This window comes from Carcharodon carcharias, chromosome 18, assembly GCF_017639515.1.
Source record: "Carcharodon carcharias isolate sCarCar2 chromosome 18, sCarCar2.pri, whole genome shotgun sequence".
In the NCBI taxonomy this organism is placed as follows: domain Eukaryota; kingdom Metazoa; phylum Chordata; class Chondrichthyes; order Lamniformes; family Lamnidae; genus Carcharodon; species Carcharodon carcharias.
Window position 1 is genome coordinate 98,815,987 of NC_054484.1, and position 22,613 is coordinate 98,838,599.

The 22,613-nt window shown below is 40.9% G+C and overlaps 1 protein-coding gene across 1 annotated transcript in view; it reads left to right on the forward strand.

The window, feature by feature from the left end:
* Window positions 1–6,769: 6,769 nt before the first annotated feature.
* Window positions 6,770–22,613, forward strand: part of serpine3 (serpin peptidase inhibitor, clade E (nexin, plasminogen activator inhibitor type 1), member 3) — a 37,890-nt gene continuing 22,046 nt past the window's right edge. The window contains exons 1-2 of the mRNA XM_041210929.1: window positions 6,770–6,814; window positions 9,996–10,295. Coding sequence (XP_041066863.1) covers window positions 10,037–10,295 — 259 coding nt within the window. The 5' untranslated portion in view covers window positions 6,770–6,814; window positions 9,996–10,036. The remainder of the gene's footprint in view (window positions 6,815–9,995; window positions 10,296–22,613) is intronic.

Consider the following 22,613-nt stretch of genomic DNA (forward strand, 5'->3'; position numbering starts at 1 on the left):
CATGTGCTTCCAGCGGCATTGCAAAAATGGTCATTAGATGGTTTGCACTCAAAGTTATAACCCTCCAGGGAGGGGAACTAGGAGGTGGCAGTATCCTCTCTGATGCCGGTTTCATTAAAACAGCTTGCATTTATATTGTGCCTTCGATATAGTAACATGTCTTAAGCTGCTTCACAAGAGTGTTAGCTAAAAAACATGACACCAAGACAAGGAGGAGACATTACAACAAGTAACTAAAAGATTGGTCAAAGAGATAGGTTTTAAAGAGTGCCTCGAGAGAGATGGAGAGGTTTAGGGAGGGAGTTCCAGGGCCTAGGACCTCAGCAGCTGATTGCACAGCTATCCATGGTGAGGCAAAGCATATCAAGGGTGTGCCAGAGATCAGAATTGGGAGAACACAGACATCTCAAAAGATTGTAGGACTGGAGATTGTTACAGAGATAGGAAGAGGTGAGGTCGTGGAGGAATTTGAACACAAGGTTGAGAATTTTAACTTCAAGGTGTGGTGGACTGGGCACCAATGTAGGTCAGTAAGCACAGGGTGCTGAGTGAAAGGGACTTGATGCGAGTTAGCACAAGAGATGCAGCTGGTCAAATTTATTTCCTATCCAAAAATGTGACCAAAGGGGCTTAAGGCATTTCATACATTTCCTGTTGCAGTGTAGAAAAACAAGCAGCCAATTTGTGTACAGTAAGCTCCCACATAGAGCAATGGGAGTATACTCAAACAATTTGTTATTGGCAAATTGTCAATTTCAGATACTTGTGCAATTAGTTCAAGTGCAGGAAATATTAGAATAGGAAATGCTTAATTCTCAGTCATTTTTAATCAGAATCTCCCCACTCTCTCATTTCCCTCCTGGCCTTTCACATCCTCGAACTTCAGGAATGTTGAGGATATAATCTAGTGGAAGAGACTCTCCAACTCAACTGCCAAAAACTATCAGAAGAACCTCTCGTCTCCAACTGCAATCAAAGTCTTTGTCTATGTCCACTGACTGGAAAATTGCTTGTGGTCCTGTCCTTTAATTCCATTTATGTTTACTACATTCCAGGATACAGCAGTGATATTCCAGTATGTGACATCTCTATTCAGATCTAACGCAGTGCTACCAATTAGCGCACTCCGGAGACGGAAAAGAAACCCTTTGCCTAACAAAGGAATTAAATACCTGGTTTACAACGAGGCATTCCCCCCACACTCCCTGCCCCCGTCTCCTGAAAGAAAAATAACATGGGAATGTCTCATTTATTAACAAAAAGTAGAAGTAATGCAATCAACATTTATCAGCAGCAGACACATTTAGATCGTGAGAAAAGGGAAGTCCATTATTACAGCACACATCCAAAATTTTCATTAATGGTTCTGCTTCATTTGCAGATGATTGAGGTACAAGAGACCCAGTATGCCAAGGTCAGGAAATAACCAAATTCTTTCGCTGTGCTAATTGTCAAACTGGTGCAGAAATTACATGTAGAATTTCTACATTGCATCAAGTGACATACATTGTTATTCCTATCCAGTCAAACTGATAAATCCAAGTTCCTCCAGCTATCTGGTTTTTTAAAATGTTTAACTCAAATTATTTCAGAAAGTTGTTGAAGTGCCAATTATATATTTTTTCTTAAATTATTCATTCATATCATGTGGCAGCATTTATTATCCATCTCTTGTTAAGGACATAAGGAATAGGAGCAGAAGCAGGCCACACAGTCCCTCAAGTCAATTCTGCCATTTACGAAGATCATGCCTGATCTTTGCCTCAACTCTATTATCCCTGTTGATCCTCGTATTCTTTCATTCCTCTCAAGTCCAAAAATCTATCCATCTTAGTTTTGAATATTCTCAATGATCTAAGAATCCATAAACCTCTGGGATGGAGAATTTCAAAGATTCACAATCATCTGAGTGAAGAAATTCCTCCTCAACTTAGTCTTAAATAATCAATCCACTTACCCTGAGACTGTGCCCCTGTGTTCTATATTCCCTAGCCAGGGGAAACGACCTCTCTGTATCTCTACGCTGACAACCCCTTCAGAATCTTGTCACCTCTGAGAATACTCAGCCTCTCAGAACAACCTTCTCACCTCAGGAACCCATCCAATAAACATTCATTGTGCCGCCTCCAAGGCAAGTGTATCCTTCTTTAAATAAGGTGATGTAAACAGTGGACAGTACTTCAGGTCTGGTCTCACAAAAGCCCTAAACAACTGTAACAAGACTTCCTTACTCTTGTACTCCAACCTCTTTGCAATAAGGGCCAACATGCCCTTTGCCTTTCCAATTCCTTGCTGTACCTGCATGCTAACTTTCAGTATTTCTTGTACGAGAACACCCTCTGAACTTCAACATTTAAAAGTTTCTCACCATTTGCAAAATATTTCAATTTTCTATTCTCACTATGAAAATGAATAACCTCACACTTCCCACATTAAATGGCATTTGCCACTTTGTTACCAACTCACTTAAACTGTCTATGCCCCTTTGCAGCCTCTTTATGTCCTCCTTACAGTTTACTTTCCCACTTAGGTTTGTATCATCAGCAAACTTGGATACATTACCCCTTCATCCATATCATTGATAAAGATTGTAAACAGATGAGGTCCCAACACTGATTCTTGCAGCACCCCACCACTTACAGCCTGACAATCCAAATACGACCTGTTTATCCCTACTCTCTGCTTTCTGTCTGGTAACCAATTATCGGTCTACACTAAAATATTACTCCAATTGCATGAGCCCTTATGTTGTGAAATAACCATTTATATGGCACCTTGTCAATGCCTTTTGAAAATCCAAATAAGCTACAGCCATTGATACCCCTTTATCTACCCTGCCAGTTCTCTCCTCAAAAAACTCAATAAATTTGACAAACATGATTTTCCTTTTATAAAACCATGTTGACTCTGTCCAATCATACTATAATTTCCCAAATTCCTTGTTACCACTTAGTTACTGATACCAGCATTTCTCTCGTCACAGATGTCAGGCTAACTGGCCTGTAGTTCTCTGGTTCCTCTCACACTCCTTTCTTGAATAGTGGTGTTACATCAACTTTTCCAATCCACTGAGACTGTTCTAGAATCTAGGGAATTTTGGAAAATCTTAACCAAGTGCTTTCGTTATTTATGAAGCCACCTCTTTCAGAAATCAAAAGTGTAGGTCATCAGGTTCAGGGGATTTGTTGGCTTTTAGTCTGTTATGGACAAGAGGGGAGTTAATTTAAACAGCCCTGATTTCTCCTCATACAACCCATCTGTAAACAGACAGGTGTTTTGATTTGCTTCCCCCTACATAAGCAGTGGTGTATTTCCCAACAGCTCAGTTTTGATGTGATCCAATTTCTGTTAACAATCCCACAGCAAACTCGAGATAGGATGAGCTCAAAGGATTAGTTTATTTGCACACTCTCAAGCTGTGGGAAGAGGGTCACCACATTGCCTCCTGTGCACTCATACAGTAAAAGAGGGATAGAGAAAAGAAAGAATTACAGGGCAAAGACCACAGGAAAAGAATTGTTTCACATGGGTTCCAGAGTCCAGAATCAAAATCCAATGAGGTATTCCTTCATGGAGGACAGCAGGTTGAAAACCGATGCTGTATAACTCACTTTTCCAGTAGAGTTGACTTCACATGATGAGATAGACACGAAAAGATCAATCAGTCTTGTAGGCAATGGGACAGAAGTTACCATTGAAACAGTGTAGACGAAGCCAAGTATTCAAACTGGCCGGAGCCCCTTTTCTGAGGCTGCTTTTAGATGGTAAAATGGCAGACTGAGTTTGCAGTACAGCAAGGCAATATAACTGGCTCCATCACGTCACATGACTCTCACCTCTCCACATTGTCTTTGACAAGGACATGTATCCCTCACCTGGGCCCCTGAGATGGATAAATGTTCCAACCATTAAGGCTTGAAAGGAAGGTTGCAGGGTCCTTTGTCTTAGCAGATGAATAGACTCTGGTTGGCCAACCTGGGTTAGGAAATGCAGATGGCCTTTGTATAGTTCTTTTTGAAGTTGGTCTGTATAGCCCACAGGGATGTTGTTAGTCTCTCTTCAGAGATAATGGGGTGCAAGTTTCCCTGACACTGCCAGAAAACTCTTGTTCGAGGGTCATAGCCAGACGTAGCTTCAGCCATTTTAAAGGACCTTTGTCCACTGTTTAAAATGTTAGAAAGAGCCATGAGGGTATCTATATGCATTTAATAAAAATATATACAGGGTGAGGTCTTAGCCCCCTCATGAGTCCCATTAATTTCTCCAAAAGTTCTCCACTTTTCTCTACTAATATTGTTTTAAGTTGTACAATCTCATTTGTCCCTTGTTTCCCTATTATTTTTATGTTTTTTGTGTCTTCAAATGTGAAGACAGGTACAAAATATTCCTATGCCTTCCTTTTTACATACTTTCAGAAACTCTTGCAATCCATTTTTATATTTCTTGCTAATTTACTTTCATTCTATTTATCCCTTTTCACTAATTTTATGGTCATCCTTTGCTGATTTTTAAAACATGCCCTATCTTCAGGCTTGCTATTATTCTTCACAACATTATAAAACACTTCTTTTAATCAACTACTATCATTAACTTGCCTCATAATTAGCCACAAATTGATCATTTTTTCCATGGACTTTTTGTTTCTAGTCATTCTATACAACAGAATGACTAGTTGAGACTCTTCAGAGGGCTGTTAAGAGTCAATCACATTGATATGGGACTGGAGTCATATATAGGCAGGACAGGATAAGGTTTCCTTCTTTAAAGTGAACCAGTTTTATGATAATTTGGTGTCTTCACAGTTGCTTTTATTGACACAGCGTTTTATTTCCAACTTTCTAAAAATTGATTTCAAACTCTCAAACGGTGGGATTTGAACTCTAATTCTCTGGATTAAAAATTAATTCTGGGGATGCAGGTGGTCAAGCGGTACTAGCAAGACCAACATTTATTGCCCATCCTCAATTGCCCTTGAGAAGGTGGTGGCTGTCCTTCTTCAGCCACTGCAATCCATGAAGTGAAGACGCTGTCACAGTGCTTTTAGGGAGGGAGTTCCAGGACATTGACCTAGTGATCATGAAAGAACAACATTTGTCCCAAATCAGGATGGTGTGTTACTTGGAGGTGATAGTATCCCCAAGCACCTGCTGCCTCTGTTCTTCTAAGTGGCGAAAGTCAAAAGTTTGGAAGTTACAGCAAGGAACTAGGAAGGCAAATGGTGTGTTGGCCTTTACTGAAAAGGGGTTAAATATACATGGCATACTGAGAACAGTTTTGAACTCCTATCGAAGAGGTATATACTAGTCTTGGAGTGGGTGCAACAGAGGTTCACCAGGTTGATTCCTGGGCTATGAAGAAGAATGAGTATATTCTCTAGAGCTTAAAAGAATGAGAGGAGATCTCAGCGAACTGTATATAATCCTTAGAAGGCTTGGCAGGGTAGATGTGGCGAGGTCGTTCCCCTAATTGGAGAGTCTAGATGGAAGCACAGTCTCAGGATAAGGGATCAGCCATTTCAAACTGAAATGAGGCAAAATGTCTTCACTCAAAGGGTTGTAAATTTTTGGAATTCACTCCCCTAAAAGAATGCTCAGCTGGCAAATATATTCAAGGCTGAGATTGATAGACTTTTGAATACGGAGGAAACCAAGAGAAATAAATGGGGATCAGGTGAGAAAGTGGAACTAGGGTGGAGGGAAGGCTATGATTTTATTCAATGGCAGAGCGGGCTTGAGGGGCCATATGGCTTACTCCTGCTCCTATTTATTTTCTCGTATTTTTAAGAAGTCTTGACAACTTGTTGCAGATTTGCACCATCCTGAAATCATATGCCACTGTGTCACAGAATAAGGTGAGTACAACAGACCCTAATAAATTTAATATTGATGTAATTAGGTTCATGTTCATTTTGACTGCAGCTGCCATTGCGAGAGTTTCTTTACCTATTCAAAAATAGTTCAATTTACTGTACTCTTCTGTACGAAAATGCTTGCAAATGTAAAATAACTTTTTTTTTACAAGGAACGGTGCAGGAAAGAGTTACACAATGAAAGTACAGAACGTGTGCACGCACAAGTCACGTTTGCAATAAAATAAAGATGCAGAGTACTGGAACAGGTTAATGGGGGGGATCCTCCTTTATGAGATACCTTGTACTGCCCTATCACAGTGAATGTGAAATGCGACACATGTAGAACTTGCAGGTACGACTCTAGCGAGAATGGGACGCGGAACTGGTCGAAATCAGGTCTTTTATGTGGACTTTTTAAGAAGCATCTAATTCCTCAAATGTCAATACAAATCTCAATCAATGTTCCTGACATCTAACAAGGGTCAGAATGGCGCAGTTATCACCTGGGTGTCCCGATTGAAAGCCACATGCAATTTGCTGGAAGTTGATTTCAAAATCCATTCGGTCACATTTCTATTATAGGACTTCAGAGTTCGTGAATGCACCGTGCAGAAAAAAATGAAAAAGGGGGCAAATGAATAAATAGCTCTCCAGATGGGCGCAGGAAACGCAGCAACTGGCAATAGCAGGCAGTTTACAATAGGACATGGTTTCTTTGAATGGAAGGTGCTGTGTGGGATTTGGGATTTGTTTGCGGCTGTGACGTGATGTCTCCTCTTTATTCGTCTGGCTCTATATAACAGTGGCTTGCAGGAATCCAGTGAGAGTGGTACAGACATCGCCGAGAGAGAGGACTGCAGACACTTACTTACCCACAGCATTCGAGTCTTATGACTTCACTCAACTGGGCATGAAAGAGAACGCGAGATAGCGGGAAAGAGGGTAGGAGAACCAGAAAACAATGTAAGTAATTCAAATAACGTTGTGATTGTCATTTTACAGAAAGTAATTTTGAAGTACCAATTTTAATAGAGGAGCTAAGTAGCATAGTTTCGACCATTGAAATCTTTCTCTAAATGTACTATTGACGTTTCAGACAGCAAAAGTGAGGTCTAATGTTAAGTAGAGTTGTGGCATGTTTTATTATTTCAAAAATCATGGCAAAATAGATGGGAGAGGTTTGGAAAGGAAAGGTAAGGCTAGCATTTAATAAAGCTAGTAGATATACATAAGCATGTGATGGTACAATTGGAGGGGGGTGGGGGAAGAACATGTGAAGACGCAATTTGAGTAGACCAGTGTATAAATCTGTCTTCTTATGCCTGTTTATGTCATAAAAGATTTTGAGTCATTTGAAGCAAAAATCAACTGTATCACAATTTGCTGACAAATTAATTCTTCCATCCTCCTGGATCATGCGCTTTACACTTGTAATTTCTTGAAACGTTGTGGTATAACTATGACATAAGAGCAGATATGCAAAATTTTTGCCCCAGGAAGTTTGCACCGAAACGTTGCTACGTGCAAACTTTCCTCAATCCTTTGCCTCTTATTCAAGTTACTTCTGCAAACCTATTTGGTGCATTAACATAAACCCAGCCCCATGCAAAACACCAGAAAATGCAAGTCTCTTGAACAGGTATGAAAAGTGATAGCCATTCGCTGATTCATTCCTCAGAGCAATGCCTTGACCAATCAGGATCAAGCTGCCTGGTTTAAATTTCAAACAATGCTTGGCAGTTAACCATCATTGCTGCACTCTCCATGGCAATGCCTCTACCAATCAGAGTCCACTTGCCTACCAATCAGCACTCTCTTCTCATGCAGTATAAATTGTTGTTTTCCCCTTATATAGGAATTCTTGTGAAGCGTCCTAATGAGTGTAAGATGAAAAGTTTTGACAATACTTTTTCAGCAACACTCAAGTTCTGTTCTACCAAACAATCATAAATTTACACTCAAATTTCAAAGTCTGGTGTTTTATAAGCAATTTTTCAAAATAGCTTTAATACTACTTAGAGAGCTCTACTGTATTTTTGAAAGCAAATTTTTCTTACCGTGCTGTGCTTAATGTACATAAGAGTTTACTTGTCATACTGAAAAATTAATGTTTGAAGCAAAGAGGACACTCTGTAGAATGCATACCTCCTCCATGCTGTTAACTCAACATTATTACAATTAAGCAGTTCTCTCCAAGGTTTTTGCCTGCCTAGTTGATGTTCTGTAACTAAAATGCTGAAAAAAAACTCATTAACAGCTTCCATTGCACCAAGGTGGCTTCAGGCCAATCCACATCCAACAATTTGCTCTGAAAACTCTGCTCACATATTGACAGCTGTGACAAATTCCACCACAGCAGCTGAGACAATCCACAACATTCTAAAAAAAATCAATAATATTCTAAATCAAAAAATACACATTACAAAAAAAAAAGTCAATTTGCCCATTCTACCAATGCTAACAGATCCTTCAAAAAAATTCAAGGATAAGGATCAGCATCTTCACCAAAAATGAATCTTCCTTGGACTATACACTGTGTATATTGAAGTTTCATTGAAATCTGTTCATTAGTTTCTGAGATATATTGTTTACAAACAAACTGAGTAACGGGGATGAAAATATAACCTTTGCCCTCCTTCAATGGCAGAGATGATAAGAGCAATTTACATTAGCATTAGCAATGTGGAAAATTTCAGTGTAATGTTGCCTCAAGTCAGATTGAGGAAACTCTGTCCAATTACTCAGGCTTGCTACAGGTTACAGTGATTGCTCAGATCACCTTCATGCACTTATCTATTTTCTTGAGTATCACTGAAAAAAAAGAGACATATTGAAGCTTTTCATCTTGCACTCATCAGGACATTCATTATATAACCAAATGTAAAGGGATATCTCAAATTTACCCCAAAAACCAAACAACTATTGGTATATCTGAGACAGAGGTACAACAAAGACCAAATTCGGGATACCTTTTCACATTTGGCATTCTTGCAAATGTCCTGAACGCAAGATGAAAAGCTTCAATATCTCTTTATTCAGTGATACTCAAGTTCTGCGCTACCAAATGGCTATTTATTTCTAGCTTCTCCTACATGCATCTATGCTGTGTGTCTTGATGACTCCACATGGAAGTGAATTCCACATTCTGAAACTCCTTATTGGATTTACTAGTGACTATTGTATACTTATGGCTGTTACTTTTGGACTCCCCATAAGTGGAATGATGTTCTCCTCATTTTAAAGACCTCTTGTCAGGTCATCCCTCAGCCCTCAAGCTTGTGTAAAGCTTCAAATTACCTGCTGGATCAAATGGACAGTTTCGGTGCTGTGAATTTAGGAATATAGGAACAGCAAAAGGCCCTGTAGCCTCTTAAGCCTGTTCCTCTATTCACTGAAATTGTGATTGATCTGCAGCCTAACTCCATGTACTTTGCTTTGATTAACAAAAATCTATTAATCTCAGTTTTAAATCTAACAATTGCTCTAGCATCAATTGTTGTTTGTGGAAGAGAGTTCCAAACTTTTCCGCCCTCTGCATGTAGAAGTGTTTCCTAATTTCACTCCTAAGCTTGGCTCTAATTTTTTTAGACTATGCCCCCGGTCCTAGACTTCTCAGCCAAAATAGTTTCTATCTACCCTATTTGTTCCTCTTAATATCCTGAATATTTTGGTTAAATCACCCGTTAAATTTCTAAGTAATTAATCCTCTAATCCAATTGCAATAAAGCCCTTTGCCATCTCCAATATCAGATGTGGACATTGATAATAACAGGAGCAAGCTTGGCTGAAGTTCTGGAACCAGGGTCATTATTGTTGTCTGTGGGACCTTGCTCCGCACAAATGGGCCGCTACACTTCCTATATGATAACAGTGAGTACACTTCTAAAGTTCTACATTGGCCATAAAGCACGTTAGGGCGACCTGTAAAAGGTCCATATAAATGCAAGTAATTTCTTACTAATCATCTAACAGTCTTGCTGTGCATCAGATGATACTGTACATACATGAGGAACATATTTACATTCCTTGGCTGTCTTGCATAAGTTGTTTTCTTTGCAATTGCTGTAGCTCAGGATCTTCATTGTTTTGTTTGTTTTGCCCCATTTGCCTATATTTATAGATATTGCATCTTTTGTCCTGGCAGTCTCAAAGCTCGGGATAAGCTACTTCATCATCATCATCATCATGTGTTCCCTCTCAGTCTCCAGTCTATTGCTGCACTTGCTATTCATCATGAGGAGGACCTGTGCTTTCCAGGACAGCATCAGACAACTGAACACGGAGTTTGCTCGAAACCTTTACCAAAAACTGACAGAGGGTGAAGAATACCGCAACATCGTCATATCCCCAGTAGGTGTCACTGTTGCACTTGAACTGCTACAGTTGGGAGCCAAAGGAAACACCTTCAAGCAATTGGAAAGTGCATTAGGATATACTGTTCACGGTACTGCTGAATCTTCGTCATATATGCTACACATATTATTGAGTTTTTTTTAAGAAAAGCAAATTAAACTATTCAGTTTAAGTAAGGGTATTGCTTCCGCTGGTTTGATAGCGCAATCCAAGTGGTATAAAAGCTCAGGGCGTTTTAAATGTAAATTATATCAAGTGTAAATCATTTGAGCGTAAATTGAGTTTTCATGATTTTGAACACTGGTCTAAAAATAATTTTGCCTGAAACTGGCTGTGGCCCCAGAAATAATGAGAATGGTGCGATTTCGGTTGTTGGAGGCTCCCCAAATGGAATATGTTTTGTCAGACACTAATATCGAAATAAAAGTTATTACATCTCAAAAATTACATCAGTAAGAAACTGATCAGGGTACATCCACGAAATTAGTAAACGGTTCAGCATATTTTAAGTATTTAAGTGATTAAAAATCACGATTCATTAAAATGTTTTCGGAAAAACACTTTTTCAGCTACAACAATGAAACTACACGAGGTTATCACTTAAATACGTTTTTTTTAATGCAAAGGAAATACATACACAATGATGCTTTATTATGCTGACCAATTGGATTGCGCTGGGTTATTATAGATTTTAGGCTTGTCATGACCCAATGAATGTCAATTCAAGCTTGAACTGTAACCTAATCAATTTCAAGTGCAACTTGCACCCAGTGTCTGGGTTAAGCCCAAAAGCGGAAACTGACCCCTTTTCCCCAAATGTAACCTGCAAGAATTGATTGCCAGAAATCTATGTTCTACTTGAAAACCAGTGCCTTCAGTCTCTTCACACCCTGAAATCCCTCATCCATGGCAATATTCCAGTAAATTTCCTCTGCATGCTCTCCACTGAGGGGCATCTAGTCCGCAACTATGGAGGTGGCGCAAGACACACCAGGCTGACCTCTCCCTCCAGAAGGATTGAGTTATGAAGAAAGACAGGAGGAACTTGGGGTCTTCAGCCTTGATAGACGAACGAAAGGGGGACTTTTTCTTTAAAGAAACATACAAAATGTTAAGCAGTAGATTGAGTTTAATCAGAGCACAATTCCGAGATATGTCAGGATATTGGAGCAATGGGGGAAAGTGGTGGAAATTTAAAAGACCTAAAGAAGTGTTATTGGATTGGTGCTCAGGGCCAGGTGGACAAAAAAGGACATTGAGTATGAAGAAAGATTTGTCTAAGGTGGGCTGGGAAAATAGACTAAGGGGAAGGTCAGGGGATGAGCAGTGGCAGACATTTAAGCAGATATTTCATAATGCTCAGCAAAAATTTATCCCGGTCAAAAAGAAGGACTCAATGAGAAGGATGAACCACCCGTGGTTAACAAAGATGGTCAAGGAGAGTATCCAATCAAAAACTAAGGCATGCAAAATAGCAAAAACTAGTGTTAGGCCAGAGGATTAGAAATCTTTTCGGAACCAGCAACGGATGACTAAAAAGCTAATAAAGAGGGAGAAAATTGATTCTGAAAGTAAATTGGCAAGAAATATAAAAACAAACAGCAAGATCTTCTACGGGTATATAAAAAAAGTGACTAAAGTAAGCGTGGGATCCTTGGAGGATGCGACTGGAGAGTTGATTACAGGGAACAGGGAAATGGCAGATAATCTAAACCAATATTTTGCATTGGTCTTCACGGTGGAGGACACTATAAACATCCCAAAGATATCAGAGAAGCAAGGAGCTAATGGGAGGAAAGATCTTGTAATAGTCTCTATCATGAAGGACAAAGAATTTGACAAACTAATGGGACTAAAGGCAGACAAGTCACCAGAACCTGATGGCCTGCATCCAAGGGTATTAAAGGAAGTAGCTGCAGAGATGTTGGAGGCATTGGTCAAAATATTCCAGAACCCACTGGATTCCGAGAGGGTCCCAGCAGATTGGAAAACCTCTAATGTGATGCCCCTGTTCAAGAAGGGAGGGAGACAAAAAGCAGGAATCTATAGGCCAGTCAGCCTAACATCTGTTGTTGGGAAAATGCTAGAGTTCATTATTAAGGAAGAAATAGGACATTTAGAAAAGCTTAACGCAATCAAACAGAGTCAGCATGGTTTTGTGTAAAGGAAATTATGTTTGACAAATTTGCTAGAATTCTTTGAGGGTATAACAAGCAGAGTTGATAAAGGGGAACTGGTAGATGTAGTGTATTTGGATTTCTAGAAGGCATTCAATAAGGTGCCACATAAAAGATTATTGCACAAGATAGGAGCTCACGGTATTAGGCATAATGTATTAGCATGGATTGGGGATTGGTTAACGCACAGAAGACAGTGAGTCAGGATTAATGGGTCTTTTTCAGGTTGGAAAGACATAACTAGTGGAGTGCCACAAGGATCAGTCTTAGGCCCTCAATTATTTACTATCTATATTAATGACTTGGAGAAAGGGGCAGTGTAATGTATCCAAATTTGCTGACAATACAAAAATAAATGGGAGGGCATGTTGTGATGAGGACATAAGGAACCTGCAAGAGGATGTAGATAAATTGAGTGAGTGAGCAAAAACTTGGAGTTTAATGTAGGAAAGTGTGGGGTCATGCACTTTGGGAGGAAGAATCAAAAGGCAGACTACTACTTAAATTGAGATAGACCCCAAAAAAAGTGCAGCACAGAGGGATCTGGGTGGTCTTGTGCATGAAACACAAAAAGTTAGCATGTGGATGCAGCAAGTAATGAAGGCAGCAAATGGAATTTTGGCCTGTATTGCTAAGGGGTTGGAGTTTAAAAATAGGGAAGTCTTGTTACAACTGTACAGGGTGTTGGTGAGGCTGCATCTGGAGTACTGTGTACAGTATGGTCCCTGCATTTAAAAGATGTACTGGTATTGGAGGCAGTTCAAAAGAGATTCACTAGGCTGATTCCTGGGATGAAGGGGTTGACTTATCAAGAACAGCTAAACAGGTTAGGCCTTTATTCATTAAAGTTTAGAAGAATAAGGGGGTGATCTTATTGAAATGTACAAGATTCTGAGGGGGCTTGACAGGGTAGATGTTGAGAAGATGTTTCCACTAGTGGGGGGGGAATCTCGACCTAGGGGATATAGCTACAGAATAAGGGGGCACTCATTAAAACTGAGATGCAAAGGAATTTCTTCTCTCAGAGGGTAGTGAATATTTGGAATTGTGGAGGCTCGATCACTGAAAATATTTAAAGAGGAGGTAGATAGGTTTTTGAAATATTGGGAGTTGAGGGATATAAGGACCTGGCACGAAAGAGGAGTTGAGGCTTGGGGCAGATTAACCAGGATCTTATTGAATGGGAGGGCAGGCTTGAGGGGCCAAATGACCAACTCCTGCTCCTATTTCTTATGTTATGATCTGTGAGAAACAGCTCTACTCGGGCAGCGGATAAATAGACAGCGAGGTTCGGGGCCTTCACCCACCTTCTGGGAGCAGAGACAGCTGGACATGCGAGGGACACCTCTACTCAGGTAGCAGGCTGAGTTTGAAATAAGTCCAGGAATGACATCACAGGAAAACTGTAAGTTCATTGGTTGGTGAGAAGCTGCTGTTAGGAAATGTGCTTAAAAAGCTTAAAACTAGAAAAATGTTTCATTTATAAAGAAGTAGCTACTTGGATTTCAGTAAGGAACACCAGCAATAGGGAAGTAAAGTTATATCAAATCAAAGTGAAATAAAGTAATAAAGTAAACCAAAGTAAGATAGAGTTAGTGTAAGTGTAGTAAAGTTAAGTTACTAGTAATTTTACACTTTCTACTTTAAGTGTAATAAATAGTTTTTTGAGTTAATGGATGGCAGGTCTGTTGAGTGTACATCCTGTGAAGTTGTGGATGCACCATATGTCCCAGACACAAACATCTGTAAGAAGTCTCACCAGCTGCACAAAACTTGAGCTCCAGGTTTCAGAACTTGAAAGGCAGTTGAAGTCACTGTTGTGCTTCCGCGAGGCAGAGGACTACATGGATAGCACATTTAAGGAGATGGTCACACTGCAGGTCAGTAGCATACAGCCAGAGAGGGAATGGGTGACCGCCAGGCAGTCTAAGAGAACTCGGGATTCCTGAATCTATCCTGCTTGCTAATCGGTTTTCCATTTTGGATGCTGATGAGGGCAATGGTTCCTCGGGGCAACTCAGCTGTACAGGGGGGTTAGAAAGAAGAATTGAAGGGCAATAGTGACAGGGGATTCCATAGTCAGGGGATCAGACAGACATTTCTGTGGCAGTAAATGCGACTCCAGGTGGTGTGCTGCCTCCCTGGTGCCAGGGTCAACGATGTCACGGAGCAGCTGTAGGACATCCTTCGGGGGGAGGAGGACCAGCTAGAATTTGTGATCCACATTGGTACCAACGACGTAGGTTGGAAGAGGAATGAGGTCCTGAAAGCAGATTTCAGGGAATTAAGAAGAAAATTAAAAAGCAGGACCTCGCAAGCAGTAATCTCAGGATTACATGCTAGTGAGCATAGGAATAGGGGGATTGATTGATGAAATACATGGCTGGAAAACTGGTGTAGGAGGGAGGGCATCAGGTTTCTGACACATTGGGATGGGTTCTGGGGCAGATGGGACCTGTACAAGCTGGATGGGTTACATCTTAACAGGACTGGGACTGATATAGTTGCAGGGAGATTTGCTAGTGCTGTTGGGTGGGTTTAAACTAGCTTGTCAGGGGGGTGGGAACCTGAGGGATGGCCCGAATTGGAAGTAAGTAAAGTTATTAACAGGAAGCAGATTGAGACTAGAAGGCAGGAGAAACAAAGCTGAGCAATGAGTATACTTCGAATGCAGAATGATGTCACAAAGACAAAGTTAAGGACACTCTACCTGTAAGTGCGTAGCATTCGCAATAAGGTAGATGATCTAAAGGCACAAATAAAGGTAAATGGGTATGATATAATTGCCATTACAGAAACATGGCTACATGGTGACCAAGACTCAGAACTGAATATTCAAGGATATTCGATGTTTGGGAAGGACCGACAAGAAGGGAAAGGAGGTGGAGTTGCACTGATAAGTGATGGGATCAGCGCATTAGTAAGGAGGATCTCAGATCAGAAGAACAATGTGTGGAATCCGTATGGGTGGAGCTAAGAAACAGCAAAGGGCAGCAGACATTGATTGGAGTTGTTTATAGGCCACATAGTAATGGTAATGTGGGGCATGATATTAATCAAGAGATGAGAGAAGCATGTAGCATGGGCAATACAGTAATTATGGGTGACTTCAATCTGCGTATAGACTGGGTAAACCAACTGAGCAATAATGCTGTGGAAGACGAGTTTCTGGAGTGTGTTAGGGGTGGTTTACTGGAGCAGTATGTTGAGGAGCCGACTAGAGGGCATCTAGTATTATGTAATGAAAAGGACTAATTAATAATCTTGTTGTAAAAGAACCTTTAGGGATGAGTGACCATAATATGAAGGAATTTTACATTATGTTTGAAAGTGAGGTAGTTCACTCCGAAGCAAGGGTTTTAAAGTTGCATAAAGGAAACTATGAAGGCATGAGGGACAAATTGGCTGAGGTGGATTGGGAAAATACATTAAAGTATATGACTACATAGGCAATGGATAGTCTTCAAATAACTATTACATTGCTTACAGCACCTATACATTCCTTCAAGGTGCAAAAACTCAAAAAAGTCAGTCAGCTATGGCTGACAAAGGAAGTTAAGGATAGTATAAGATTAAAAGAAAAGGCTTATAAAGTTGCCAGAAATAGCAGTAAACCTGAGGATTGGGAGGTTTTTTAGAATACAGCAAAGGAAGACTAAGAAACTGGTAAAGAAAGGGAGAATAGAATATTAATGCAATCTAGCAAAAAAAAACCAAAAAGGACAGTAAAAGCTTCGATTGGTATGTAAATAGGAAGCGGCTGACTGAGACAAATGCAGTCCATTACAAGTAGAGTCAGGAGAAATGGCAGAGAAGCTAAATGATTACTTTGTGTCTGTTTTCACTGAGGAAGATACAGGAAATCTTCCAGATTTAGAGATCTAAGGGACTAGGGAGAATGAGTTGAAGGAAATTAGTATAAGAAAGAAGGCTGCATTGGAAAAGTTAATGGGACCGTAAGTTGATAAGTCCCCGGGACCTGATTCTGCATCTCAGGGTGTTGAAAGAGGTTGCTATAGAGATAGTGGATGCATTGGTGATTATTTTCCAAAATTCTATAGATTCTGGAATGGTTCCTGAAGATTGGAAGGTAGCAAATGTCACCTCACTATTTAAGGAAAACAGAACTACGGACCTGTTAACCTTACATCAGTAGCAGGGAAAATGCTGGAATCTATTTTAAAGAATGTGATAAATGGATACTTGGATAATCATAATCTGATTGGGCATAGTTGGTATGGATTTGTGAATAGGAAATTACATTTGATGAACTTGTTGGGAGTTTTTTTTTGAGGATGTTTCTAACAAAATTGATAAAGGAGAATTGGCAGATGTCGTCTGCTTGGATTTTCAGAAAGCTTTTGGTAAAGTCCCCCACAGGAGGTTGATTAGCAAAGTAAAAGCACATGGGATAGAAGGCAATGTACTGGCATGGCTTAAGGATTGGTTAACAGGCAGAAAACAGAGTAGAAATAAATGGGTCATTCTCGCGTTGGCAGGCTGTGACCAGTGGTGTACCGCAAGGATCAGTACTTGGGCCCCAGCTGTTCACGATATATAGCAATGATTTGGATGTGGGGACCAAATGTAATATTTCCAAATTGGCGGATGATACAAAGCTAGGTGGGAATGTGTGTTGTGAGGAAGATGTAAAGCGGCTGCAGGAGGATTTGGACAGAGTTAGTGAGTGGGCAAGAACATGGCAGATGGAACTTAATGTGGAAAAATGAGTGTTTATCCACTTTGGTAGAAGAACAGATGTGCAGAGTATTTCCTAAATGATAAGAGATCAGAAAGTATAATGTACAAAAGGACCTGGGTGTCCTTGTCTATTAGTCATTGAAGGCTAACATGCAGGTGCAGGAGGCAATTAGGGAGGCAAATGGTATATTTACCTTTATCACAAGACGATTTGAGTACAGGAGAAGTGAAGTCTTGCTTCAGTGGTATAGAAGCTTGATTACACTGCACCTGGAGTACTGTGTGCAGTTTTGGTCCCCTTACCTCAGAAAGGATATGATTGTCATAGAGGGAGTGCAACGAAGATTCACCAGACTTGTTCCAGGCATGGCGGAACTGTCTCATGAAGAGAAAGTGGGCAAACTGGGCCTGTCTTCTCTAGAGTTTCGAAGAATGAAAGGTGATCTCATTGAAACATACGAAATACTTAAAGAAATAGACAGGATAGATGCAGGTAAGATGTTTCCCCTGGTTGGGGAGTCTAGAACCAGGGAACACAATTTCAAAACAAAGGGTAAGTCACTTAGGACCGAGATGAGGAGAAATTTCATTACTCAGAGGATTGTGAATCGTTGGAATTCTCTACCCTGGAGGGCCGTGGAGGCTCAGTCATTGAGTATGTCCAAGGTAGAGATTGGTAGATTTCTGATAATGTAAAGGGTTATGGGGATAGTGTGGATAAAGGCATTGAAGTGTTTGATCAGCCATAATCGTATTGAATGAGAGCAGGCTCTATGGGCTGAATAGCCTTCTCCTGTTCCTATGGGGAAATGAGAGTGCAGAGAGAGCTTGGGAGCTGAAGGCATGCTGCCAGTCAGGCTGAATTGGATTACTGAGATAGGGAGAGGCGAGGCCATGGAGGGATTTGGCAACAAAGATGAGAATTTTAAATCGAGGTATTGCAGGGCCCAATGTAGATTAACAAGCACAAGCATGTTGGTAAATGGCACTTGATGTGCGTTAGATCTTGGGTAGCAGAGTTTAGATGACCTCATATTTCAGGGGGTAGAATGTGGGAGCGTGGCAGTCGGAGGTGGGGGGTGCGGTCGGGGGGGGGGGGGTAGCTGGCGGGGGGCGGGGGGAGCTGTTGGTTGGGGGAGGATTGTCGGGGGGTGGGGGGGAAGAGAGCTGTCGGGGAGCGGGGAGCTGTCGGTGGGGGAGTTGTCATAAATGTGCAAATCAAACGTTTCAGCAGATGAGCTGACCTGGGGTTTGGCGTTGGGGGGGGTGGGGTGCGGGCTGAGTCGGGTGATATTATGGAGCTACAATTAGGCAGGTCAGTAATGGTGTCAGTATTCGGGCAGTCACCTTAGGGTCAAAAATGACAGCAAGGTTGTGAACAGGCTGATTCAGCCTGAGACAGCTGCCAGAGTAAGGGATGGAGTCCATGCCTAGGGAATGGAATTGGCATCAGGGAACAAAGACTTTGGCTTTGATCTTCCCATTGTTTAGTTGAAGGATGTTTCTGCTCATCGAGTACTAGATGTCGGACAAGCAATCTGATAATTTAAAGGTATTGGCAGCATGGAGAGGGATTGTGGTGGTGAGGTAGGGCTGGGTATTGTCACCATACATGTGGAAACTAATGCTGTGTTTTCAGGTAATGTCATTGAGAGGCAGCATGTAGATGAGATATAGGAGGGGGGTCAAGGATAGATCCTTGGGGGACACCAGAGTTAGTGCCCGAGCAGAAAGAGAAGCCATTGCAAGCGACTGTCTGGTTAAGCTTTGATAGATAAAAACGGAACCAGATGAGTGCAGCCCGCTCAGTCGTATGACAGTGCAGAGGTGTTGGAGGAGGATGGTGTGGTCAACCTTGTGAAAGGCTGCAGATAGGTTGAGAAGGATGAGGAAGGAAAGCTTACCTTTGCCACAGTCAAGTTGTATGTCATTTGTGACATTAATTAGAGCCATTTCTGTACTGTGGCCTGGGCGGAAAACTGACTGGAGGAATTCAAACATGGAGCTCCGGGAAAGCTAGCATAGATTTTTGAGGTGACAGCAGGTTCAAGGACTTGAGAGAGGAAATGGAAATGGGTGTAGTTTTCAAGGACAGCAGAGTCAAGGCTTGGAATTTTGAGGAGAGGTGCAGTTGTAAGCTCAAAGTTAGTAACCTCCATATTACTCCTGGTCCCACACTCGAGTACACAAATATGAGGATGGAGCAGATGGATGCATGGCTGGAAAGATGGTGCAGGAGAGAGGGCTTTAGATTCTTAAGGCATTGCAACCAGTTCTGGGGAAGATGGGACCTGTAGAGCTGGATGGTTTGAACCTCAACTGTGCCAGGACCAATAAACTCGTGGGTAGGTTTGCGAGTGCAGGTGGGGAAGCTGCTAGCTTAGCAGCGGGGTGGGAACCTGAGAGGAGAGAAACAAAGCTGAGAATGGAAGACAGGAAATGAGTGAGTGAATGTGGGAGGCAGAAGGAACAAAGGTTAGGAAATAGACAATAAGAAAGTCTGACATCACTTAATGGCATATACTCCAATACAACGAGTCCGGCAAATAAGGCAAGTGAGCTGAGGAGACAGGTAGGCACTTATAAACAAACATACGAATTAGGAGGAGTAGACCACTCAGCCCCTCGAGCCTGCTCCCCCATTCAATATGATCATGGCTGATCTGAATGTAACCTCAACCCCACATTCCTGCCCACCGCTGATAACCTTTCACCCCCTTGTTAATCAAGAACCTATCTAGCTCTGCCTTAAAAATATTCAAAGACTCTGCTTCCACAGACTTTTGAGGAAGAATATTCCAAATACACTCAACCGTCAAAAAATTTCTCATCTGTCTTAAATGAGCGACCCCTTATTTTTAAATGTGACCCCTAGTTCTAGATTCTCCACAAGAGGAAACATCCTCTTCCACATCACCCTGTCAAGACCCCTCAGGATCTTAAAAGTTTCAATTGAGTCACCTCTTCTAAATTCCAGTGGATTTGAGCCTAATGTGTCCAGCCTTTCCTCATAAGACAACCCGCCCATTCCTGGTATTAGTCTAGTAAATCTTCTCTGAATTGCTTCTAATGTATTCACATCTTTCTTTAAATAAGGAGACCAGTACTGTACACAATTTTCCAGATGTGGTCTCACCACTGCCCTTTACAACTGAAGCATAACCTCCCTACTTTTGTAATCAATTTCCTTCACAGTAAATGATAACATTGTTAGCTTTTCCAATTACCTGCTGTACCTGCATACTAACCTTTTTGTGACTCATGCACGAGGACACCGAGATCCCTCTGAATCTCAGGGCTCTGTAATCTCTCACTATTTAGATAATAAGCTTCCTTTTTATTCTTTCTGCCAAAATGAACAATTTCACATTTGCCCACATTATACTCCATTTGCCAGATCTTTGCCCACTCACTTAACCTATGTCACTTTGTAACCTTCTTACATCCTCTTCACAATTTACTTTCCTACCTATCTTCGTGTCATAAGCAAATTTAGCAGCCATTCCTTCAGTCCCTTCATCCAAGTCATTGATATAAATTGTAAAATGTTGAGGGCCCAGCACTGATCCCTGTGGCACACCACTCATCACATCCTGCCAACCAGAAAAAGATACATTTATGCCAACTCTCTTCCTGTTAGCTAGCCAATCTTCAATCCATGCCAATATGTTACCCCTTACGCCATAAACTTTACACCATGAACATTTATTTTCTGCAATAGCCTTTTATGTGGCACTTTATCGAATACTTTCTAGAAATATAAGTACATCCACCGGTTCCCCTTTATCCACAGCACATGAGCCCTTCAAAGAATTCCAGTAAATTGGTTGAATATGATTTCCCTTTTACAAAACCATGTTGACTCTGCCTGATTGCCTTGAATTTTTCTAAGTGCCCTGCTATAACATTTTTAATAATGGTTTCTAACATTTTCCCTCTGACAGATGTTAGGCTCACTGGCCTGTACTTTTCTGCTTTCTGTCTCCCTCCCTTTTTGAATAAAGGAGTTACATTTGCTATTGCTTGGAAGTATGATATTATGGCTATTATCGAAACATGGCTTCAAGGCGGCCAGGAATGGTAGCTTGAAGGGTTTCCAGGCAGGATAGAATGGGAAATAAAAATGCATGGTGTGGGGGGGTGGGGTTTCAATATTGGTTAAAGAATCAATCACAGCTGTGGAAGGGATAACATGCTCTCAAATGAGACCATCCGGATTGAAATGAGGAGCAAAATGTGCAGTCACATTGCTGGGGGTTAACTATAGATCTCTAAACAGTCAAAGGGCGATAGAAGAACAAATATATAAGCAAATTTCTGAGAAGTGTAAGTACAACACAGCAGTAATACTAGAGGATTTCAACTACCCTAATAATAACTGGGATAAAAATCAGTAATAGTTATGGAGGATTTAGAGTTCTTATAGTGTATTCAGGACAACTTTTTATTGGTTAGTATATAGTACTAGTACATAATAGAAAGAGAAGGGGCAGTCTGGACTTACTTTTAGAGAATGAAACTGGGCAGGTAAAAGGGGTATCAGAAAGGGGAGCATTTTGGTGGTAGTGATCATAAATCAGTTAGATTTATGGAGGATAAAAATAGATGAGGAGTAAAAGTGCTCAATTAAGGAAAGGCCAATTTCACTAAGCTGAGATATGATTTGGCAAAAGTGGACTGGAAACATTTTCTTGAAGGTAAATCACTGTCAAAGGCACTCAGGAAGGAATGAAAGAGGGTTCAGAACAAATATGCTCCCACAAAGAAATAGGGTGAGAGTCCCAAATCTGGAGACTCCTTGGATGTCGGAGAGCATATAGAGTAGAATAAGGCAAAAAAAGGGGGAAGCTTATGCCAAATACCAAGATCTCAATAGTGCAGAAAGCATAGGAGTGAAATTGAAAATTAGGAAGGCAAAGAAAGGCCGTGAAAAAATATTGGCAAGTAAAATCAAGAAAAAAAGCACAAAGATGTTTTATAAATACATCAAGAGTGAAACGATACCTAAGGAAAGAGTAGGGCCTATTAGAGACCAAAAAATTTAATGTGTGTGCAGGTGAAACATGTGGGCATTGTTCTTAATGAGCACTTTGCATTTGTCTTCACAAAGCAGGGGGACAATACAGACATTGTAACTGAGATATGTGAAATATTAGATGGGATAAACAGAGAGAGGAGAGATATTAAGGACTTTACATCCTTGAAAGTAGATAAATTGCCAGGCTCAGGTGAAATGCATCCCAGGTTAAGAGAAGCTAGGGAGAAAGTAGTGGAGGCTTGGGCTGTCATTTTCCAATCCACTCTGATTACTGGCGGTGAAGCGGGAGGACTGCTATCAGTGTTTAAAAAGGGAGGGAGGGGACAGACTGGATAATTATAGGCCAGTCAATCTAAACTCAGGAGGTGGGAAAATTATTGGTTTAGAAAGGCACAAATTAATTGAGGACAACCAACATGGATTTGTTAAGGGAAGGTTGTGTCTGACAAACTTGACTTAATTTCTTTGAGGAGGTAACAAGGGAAGGGTAGCA